The sequence below is a fragment of the Gavialis gangeticus genome, unplaced genomic scaffold, assembly GCF_001723915.1.
Source record: "Gavialis gangeticus isolate Ggan-Ray unplaced genomic scaffold, GavGan_comp1, whole genome shotgun sequence".
NCBI classification, from domain to species: Eukaryota; Metazoa; Chordata; order Crocodylia; family Gavialidae; genus Gavialis; species Gavialis gangeticus.
Genome location: NW_017729000.1, coordinates 11,981,438 through 11,990,164, shown reverse-complemented (window position 1 = coordinate 11,990,164; position 8,727 = coordinate 11,981,438). Strand labels below are relative to the sequence as shown.

At 43.9% G+C, this 8,727-nt stretch overlaps 1 protein-coding gene across 5 annotated transcripts in view; it reads left to right on the top strand.

Annotated features, from left to right (window-relative positions):
• JADE2 (jade family PHD finger 2) overlaps positions 1-8,699 on the top strand; it is a 171,853-nt gene extending 163,154 nt beyond the window's left edge. For 2 of the 5 annotated variants that reach the window (XM_019506277.1, XM_019506279.1), the window contains exons 11-12: positions 2,197-2,325; positions 6,278-7,922. In XM_019506277.1, the coding sequence (XP_019361822.1) occupies positions 2,197-2,325; positions 6,278-7,164 (1,016 nt within the window). In that variant the 3' untranslated portion in view covers positions 7,165-7,922. Of the gene's footprint in view, positions 1-2,196; positions 2,326-6,277 lie in introns of all 5 variants that reach the window. The other 3 variants (XM_019506281.1, XM_019506278.1, XM_019506280.1) reach the window with 3 other exon arrangements.
• Positions 8,700-8,727: the final 28 nt, after the last annotated feature.

Below are 8,727 nucleotides of genomic sequence, written 5' to 3'. Positions count from 1 at the left end.
TGCTTTCTCTGGTGCGGTGTTAGGTGCTTTCAGTGATGCAGCTTGCACCACTTCCGATAGAGGCTGTGACTGTTCATTCATCAAATGTTTTTGATGTTTGCTCCCCCTCATCTGGTGTTTGTGTTGTACCTGCTTTATAGTTATTTCATGGTGTCCAGAAATTTGCTAAGCATTCTCATTTCCTATTGACGTCAATGGGAGTTTAGTAATGTTCAGTCCTTTGCGAGATCAAGCCCTTAGATAATTTATTGGCCGTTTTTACTTTATTATGCAGAACTAAATGGTCTGCAAGCAGAGAAGAAATTTGTTCTCCTGGCATTTCCCACACACAGCTTCCCTAACTTCGTTGCGCTCCATTCCTGTGACTTGGGGAAAAGAAAAAAAATCTGCATCACTTTTCTCAATTGAGCATAGTTATTACTTATAGTGCACAGTACTTAATGAACGAAACCAGGTGGCCTGTTTTCTTTTGGAAGGGTCTCCATATAAAACTACGAGCCTGGGGGTTTATTTTCCCATTGATGAATGATGACATAGGCAGGAGATGCTCACTAAAGCAAAGGGGAATTTCCCACATAAAAACAAGCCCTTTTCTGTCTTGCATATCTGCCATGCATGAAATGGAAAGTCTATTGCTGACTGCCTGACTTTGAAATGTAGTTGCTATTTTGACAGGTTTCTTTTCAAAAGGTAACATTCATGTTTCTGTTGAGAACCACTGTGCTGTCTAAACAAAGTCATATTTTTATTTGTAAGTGAAATGAAAAATATGTCTGTGTTTCTCTGGTTGCTTGGCAGGAATGTAGCAAATACCAATTTTGCTTTTCTTTCCTTCTCTCACTGAGTCCTTTGCTTATGAGAAGGTCCTGGATTGGCAACCACAGAAATGTAAATATTCTTTGAATCTAGATCCACGTATATTGTCAGGCAGGCATCATGCAAAATCCCGCACGAGCACGTATCAGCCCTGACAGAGGGAGAGGAGAGTTCAGTCTCCGTGGCTCATTCAGTCCAGAGGTTCACTGCTAAACTGCTAACAAGTCTGGGGGGGGATTTACATGATGCTCATACCTTTCCACCCTTGTACAGCTATCACATGGAGTAGCTTTTGGTCATCGCCAGCCTGGGTCAGAGTCAAGCTAATGATCAAGCCAGGAAAAATTTCTTATCACATTTCCAGTCCCTTCAGCAATTGAATCTCCTCTGCGTTTGGTTTCAGGACTCTGTCCCCCCCCTCACTGATGTTAAGAAGAATTTTTGCATGGACTTCTTTAGGAGAAGGCTTATGCCATGAATGAGAAGAATACAGTTTTGAATATCTCACCTGGTAATAATAGTTGTACTTTCCATAGGGTACATAAATAGTCCTATTTGCCCTAGAGGAATACATCCAGTTGATATGCAAAACCATTTAGTACATATTGATTTTTAGCTGAATGTCCAAATGGCTATGAATTATGTTTCTAGGTTATTATAGGCAGCGCTGCATTGTCTTTCCTGCTCCATTTAGCTAGGTTCAATACGGTGCTTAAAGCTGTATAGGTTTTTTTTTTCTCCTGCTGTAAGCAACAGTAGTTATTACATCAGAAGGACCAAATCAAGACAGGTCTGCTGAAAAATGCTGTAAACTATCATTTTTGTCAAACTTGTGTTGCAGCTTTATACCTCTTAAGGCAGAGAACGTGGATAAATCCTGTGTGTTTGCCTGTGATGTACATACACAGTTTGCATTATACAGCCAGCTGCAAAGGTTGCAGTGGTTAGATGACTTATACCCATCTGGCTTCTCAATACAGAAACCATTGGCACTAAAGGGCTTAATCTAGCAAAGCGTTTTAAGCAAGTGAGCCATCCACTAGCCGTTCCTGCGCCTATGTTAAGCTTGGGTTTAAGTGCTTTATGTCCTGTTACTTCTTCACATAACCCGTAGGAATCAAAACCTGTGGGATCTGTAAGAAAAGTAACATCTACTTGCCCAAATGATGGTGCACTGCTCTCCTGTGGCACTTTGGTCCCAGGTTTGATTGAAGTCTGGTGTTCCTTCATTGAAGATGGCTAGTAAGGACTGTTCTAGTTCCTTACCCTTATCCCAAGGTTCCTGTGCTCTTCAGTCACCTGTTATCACAGATGCCTTGATTAGGTGATCTTACATTTATTTTTATTTTTTTTTTCTGGGGGGAAAAAAAACCCAAACAGAACAAACTGGGAAGAAAACAAAGGGAAAGAAAAGTGACCCCAAAAGGAAAGGAAGAGATGGGAGAAAAAGCAGTCCTGAGAAGAAAGAAAAAAGGAAATCAGGGAGTGAATCAGTATTGGGACAGCTGGGTAAGTTTGACTGAATGAACATGGCCTTAAAGCATCTGGCCAAGGCAGGAGTCAGTGGAATCGGAAAGGCTTTGCTGTTTGGGAAAGGGGGGGTTAGGGCTAAGAGGCAGCGGCAGCTCTGGAGGCCACGTGCTCCCACATGCCACCGCTGAGCGACAGACGGACGGTGAGAGCTCCTTACATTGCTTCCCCTCCATGCTGCGAGGCACACGGTAAACCAGCCCGCACCATGACCCCGGAGGAGGGGCTGTTTGTCCACAGTACACAGCTCTTAGGCTGAAGGCTGCACTCAGGCTGGGAGAAGCTAGGGAAGAATTCATTCAATACATTTTAATGAGAAAAGGTGATTTTCCTTTCTGGGGATACACCCCTCCATCACAAAAGCGGCTTGGCCCAGGTAGCTGTGCTGGCAGCCATGGGCAGCCACGAGATGGGTGCAGAGTAACTCTGCTCTCAGCATTAGTCCGTCTTTTCCCATAGCCAGACTGCCCCAGTATTGCGATGCATAACTAGCTCGAACCCTTTCCTGCACTGCACCGGAACAGACATCCCAAAAAAACCTCTTTCCTGGCAGCCACAATTTCTTTTTTACAGGGAATTTGATGCCTGATCTATTTTCTGATGTTTAAACAGTATCTGTGACCTCCCCACCCCCAGTGTCCATGTAGTGTGGCAGGCTGCCTGGCTTAAACCCTGGCAGGCAATGGGTTAACCCCCTCCTCTCCCACAGGTGGGAGGAAATGATGAAGGGAGGAAGGGGGCTGGCTGCCCAATCAGCATGTAGGAGGAAAGCCTGAGAACTCTAGAAAGGAGCTCTCTGGCACTAGGAGGGCAAAGAAATTTGGGGGGAGGTTTGGTTTGTATCCTGCATTTGGCTTACCTGCCCTCCCCCCTGCCTTTTTTTCCTTCTTGATAGCTCTGAAACCATAGCAGTAGGGAGAGAAAGTTTCTCAGCAAAAGGGCAGTTAGAGTAGATATCCCATTATGCTAACAAGGATACTCTAGAGTCTTTCTCCTTGAAACATCTTACATGGTGCTTTGAGATCGCCTGTGATATTCATTAGCACTATTTCCCCCCCTCCTTGGATATTGTCCTAAGTCCTCAGCTTTAAGTGATGTCACGTCAGGTAGCTAGCTCTGCGGTGATCTTCCACAGCAGTGTTTTCTTACCAGTCTGAAATGGAGGGGTTTGTCGTGTATTGTGCTGTCCCTTAAAAAGAGCAGGGCAGAACTGAGTTTAAATCACCAACACACAACTGCATATAAAGTTAGCAAAGTATGGACAGGAATGGCTTCCTTTCATAATGAGAAATGAATTCCTTCTATGTCAGGTCTTCAGGGTTCTGAATTTCTTTTTTTTCCCTTCAATAGGCCATTTTTTAGAGTTGAATTCCTAGCAAATATCAGTCATAGAAATTTGAGCTGGGACACACCTGTAGATCTACTATTAGGTCATCTTGCTAATTATCTTACCAGTGCAGAAATAGTCTGTCCTCTTCTCCAGCACTTGCACCTTTCATATGTGTCAGTGGCTCTCCTGCCTTCACCCCTATGTTATCACCTTTTCATTCTTACTGCCTGGCTTTAAAACTCCTCACAAGTCTGTCCCTCCACCCTCTCTATTCCTGCTCTGGTTTGCTCAGTATTTTGCTATCAAATCAGTGCAACAGACCAGGCAATCAAGGGGAAATTCATCTCCTGATCTGATGGCCAGAGGAAAAGAATTTGGCTTGGGCTTAGCTGGGAATGCAAGGGCAGTAGGTGCATCTAACACATCTGCATCTTCACAGCACATGTGTTGTTTTCCTGCTTTCAGTTTTATTTAAGAAATAAACTAGTATAGTTCAGTAAGTGTTCCCTGTAAGGATTAACCAGGTTCTTGGGATCAGATGATTGGGATTTGCCTTAAAAAAGAAGTCTGGTGCATTGCAGTACTATGGAAATATGACAGCTTAAGAAAAGTAGTGGCGGCTATATTATTTTAGAGTCACTTGTAACAGATCAGAACAGCTTTCTCTTGTTTAATAATCACTGTTTCACATCTGATAGGGATATTTTAATCACTGCCTGTCTTAATAAATTTGGCTAAAACCTAAAGAAACTGTCATAGCAACAGCAGGTCGTATCTTGAAGTTCTTTGAGTCCTCAGCCACAGCTTCCACTCAGGTCAATGAGCCTTCAACCTAAGTGACTTTTAAGGCTAAGTTCAAAATTAGAAACCACAAAGTCCATCTGAAATGCCTTCCACGTCATTTGTTTGACTTCGAAGCTTGTGTGTGCAGAGGCTGTACAGCTGTCTGTTAAAATCAAGCCCCCTTTTTTAAACCTAACGGCAGCATCTCTACTAACATTAGCGTAGTCCAAGCTCAGAAGCGCCTGCAGGTTTTGTGCAGCCAAAAGGAATAGTGCAAGGCAGATCCTTATTTGAGGAAACTGCTGCTTTCATTAAATCTTGGGTCCTGCCTTGTACTTTGGTTGATTGCTTTAGCAGCTTATCCAGTTGGTCCCTCTTTCTACTATGCCCCAGAATGCGAGATTAAAGGAGACACTTCTTTAAATGAAAAGAGATGTTTAGAACAAGTCAAAGGAAACCCTTCTTCACACACTCTCCCCAGCCCTCAGACAGATGGGGGCATCAGGTACAGTGTGCTCTCAAAAGGGGCTTTCTCATTTTTTGCTCATTGATAACATCTCTGGCTATGCAAGCTCAGATGAGGAGTAGCATGGGTCATGTTTTAGTGCGCAGTTAAGCACCTGCAGGATTGAGACAAGAGTTTCCCTCCCCCAGCCCTGTACAATGTGCTGCAGGTGAGAAACATCATGTGGGGCTGATGCCAAGAGCTGCAGGTATTGGCGACTGAGGGAGGCTGATGCTCTGAGCTATGCCATGTCCCACACATGATACTTTTCTTTGCCTGTGACTGTGTGTGTGCTGCAAGGCAGCCATCACATGTTGGGGCTTATAAAATTATTAGAAGTAATCCTGACTGTCTCTTTTCATTTGTTCCAGCTTTGACCTTGTTCCATTCAGACAGGAGTGATCCAAGCTTAATTTTCTTCTTCCAGGGAGTTGAGGATACTAAAATTACGATTCAAGAGACTAAAAGAGGGAGTATAGTACCAGTGATTTTGCTTTGTGCTTTCCCAGCAGGACTCCAGCTAAACACCTTTCTTACCTAGCTGCTCTTATAAAGGTTGTGCCCTGAGAGCATTTCAGCCCCCGCCTGGCACAAGCATTGCAACCTGCGGGTTCTCACCATCCCAAAGCAAAGGCCTGTAGTAAGAGCAGAGTTCTCATTGCGGGACTAGAGTTCATCCAGCCGTTCATCTCCTTCCCATTCTTGACAGACTCCTGTGTATGACTGTCCTGTAGTTGAAAGGACTGTAGTACTTCTGGATGGCTGGATGCCTTAGGCTCTCGGTCCAGTTCTCCCCAGTCACTCATCCTTCACAGCATGCACAGTCCATCTAGCTGAAGTACTGTATCTCGTTTGCCATGAACACAGGGTGACCTGTACTGGCACGCTGTAGGTCTGCCAGGTTGCAGTGACTCGACCTCTGAAGAAGTTTTGGATTCTGTCTGTTCTTTGTGGAGAACAGGTTCAGTTAGCCCAGGTTTAGATCCAGGTTCAGTTGCTCCAGAAGACTTCTCTAGGGACACGGTTATGCCTGGTGAATAGTGTGGATAACGTATGGGATTTACCAGTATACACACAATTAACCAGGATTACCTAAGGCAAAGCATGTACGTACACCGTCTCACACGCTGCATGGCGCATTGCAGTAGATGTTTGAGTTCTTGAATGTCTGCCTAGAACCAGAGAATTGTGCCAGGGTTTTTTATCACAGTTTACAGTTTTGATATTGCATTAGACTAGCTTTGCAGTCTGAGCACACAGTGAATGCTTCTGAATTCTTAGACAAGTGTCTTTGTCTTTTGATTATTTTTCAGGGTTGTCAACTTCCTTTCCTATAGATGGGACGTTCTTCAACAGCTGGTTGGCCCAGTCTGTTCAGATTACCACTGAGAACATGACAATGAGTGAATGGTCCTTGAACAATGGCCATCACGAAGACAACACCCCAGGCCTTTCTGAGGAGCTTTTACAAGATGAAGAGACCTTGTTAAGTTTTATGATGGATCATTCTTTGAAATCCCCATTCAAGCAGAGCGAAGCAACTAAGAAAGTTAAAAGCAAAACCAGATCGAACACTAAGAAAAAACTGTCAAGAAATGGCTTGAACACGCTCTTCAAGAGTCACCAGGAGGGGGATTCCGATCAGTGGACTAACAACATCAGTGACTTATCGGACGATGCCACAAAGCCCTTTGCTCGCGATTCAAGACCTAGCAGGTCAGAGAAAGGAACGGCAAAGCCTCACGCAGATCGCAAAGGGGCCGGTGAAATTAAGAAAGCAGCAAAGAAAGGATCTTCGCATCCTCCTCCAAAAGCAAATGATTCTCACGCCTCTTCGGGTCTGAGAAGCGCTGTAAGCAAAGATGAGGAGACGATGAATTGTTCTCAGTCTGAGCCCAGTTCCCTGGTTAAAGTGCCTGACTCAGTAGGTAGTCCGAAAACAGTCGTGAGGTTTAAATTACCAAAGGACAACAGAGGGACTAGGAGGTCACCGATCCAGAAGCCTGACACGGTTAACGGGCCTCCAGTCAATGAAAGGTCAAAGGTCATTTTGCACCATTTTGACAATGAGACTGATGGCTACTTCTCTGATGCAGAAATGAGCGACTCCGACACGGAATCCGGTAGTGGCCGCGTGCAGCGGAGCCAGTTAGATTCAGGAAATGAGGATATTGTCAGAATGAGTATTTTGGCATCCTAACTCCACTAGATTTCCCAACTGTGACAGTCCTATGAGGCCTAAACCCAGTTACAACTGCCATGTTCAATCTCTGCCTGGTATCATAACAAAGGGGGTTTTTAATGTGTATATATAGTTTAAAATTCAGCACTGTTGTCTTTCTCTTCTCTATATGCCTGAGATACAGCTTAAGCTTCACCAACATAGATTACTGTAAGAGTAGTTGCCCCTCCTTAGTTACCTTCGGTATCCCAGTTAAAAGAAACGCAAGCATGCGCATTAAGAGACTTGTGCTTGCAAGCAACGAGCAAGAAGACATCCTACAATCCTAATAAAGAGGTCTGATGTAGCCAGTGACCGTTGTTTCTGCAGGGATGACAGTTTTATGGGCATTATTTAAAGACAGACAGATTTCATGCTCTGCCTGGGATTACTGCCCCTGTATGGCAGGGTGCGCAGTAGAGGTACTATGATAGCCGCCTACACATACACACGCACACACCCCCCCTTAGTGAAGAAGTAACACCCTGGGTGTGTATGTGTGTACACAAGGAATAGAATAAGCGATTCTAAGATAATTAAGCACAAAAAGCTCATTGGAAGAAAGCACTTATGGGTGGAGGAGAACAACATCCAATTTGTAGTTTGTTAAATCCTTGATTCTTTTTTTTTCTCACCTTTTCAGTCTGATCAAAATCCGTCCAGGGGTCAAGAGCCAAGATGTGCCCCAGCACTACATCTGTCAGAGCCAGAGTTGGGCAGCACTGTAAACAAGTCATCCGAGGCTTTGGTTAGATAGAAGATACACATCTTTGTGCTAGAACTGCCATGCTCTCCTGCTCTCCACTAATACTCCTCCTGAGTAGCTATGGGTATCTGTTGATGCGATGTAGACCTTGGAGGTTATTTGAACACTTTAAGGCTGTTTTGAAAATTGTAAACAATTTACTCAGGTTAATTGAGGAGCCTTTACCAAAACAGTTGGGCCAAAATTGAGTGGGGTGGAGGAGAAACATTTTCTGGAAAAAAGAGGGGAAACCTTGATTTGGCTGAAGCATTTGATCAGGCAAAAGAGATGATGCCAGCGCTTCATCTTAAATGATTGAGGCTGCGCTCAGCTGTGTGGGAAGCTGTGCAGGTAAACTCCCTTTCACAGCTGTGGATGCTTGGCCCCAGGTCTAAATGTAACATCATTTTAGAGGAAATTAAACTATTTGCCTGTATCATCCTGTTTTCCTACTGAACACTATAACAACAACAAGTTTATCCCTCCCCATCTCTTTTTTTTGTTCTTTAAATCCTAGTTAAGAGCTGTTGACTCGTCATAGGAGGGTGATTCACAGAAGCTGACATTCTAAATATTACAATAATTTAATGCATAAAATGTCCCCAGTAAGCCTTAAATGTTGTTTTAAAAGCCCATGTTACCTATGAGTCAGGCAAATTTCCATGTTTGCACTTAATTGCACCATTACTTCAGTTTTGGCTTCAAAGGTCACAGTTAAGTCGCGCTACGTGTTTTATTGGAGTGACCCCAGTGTGAGCTCAGGGAACAACAAAAAAAAAAAAAAAAAAAAAAAAAAA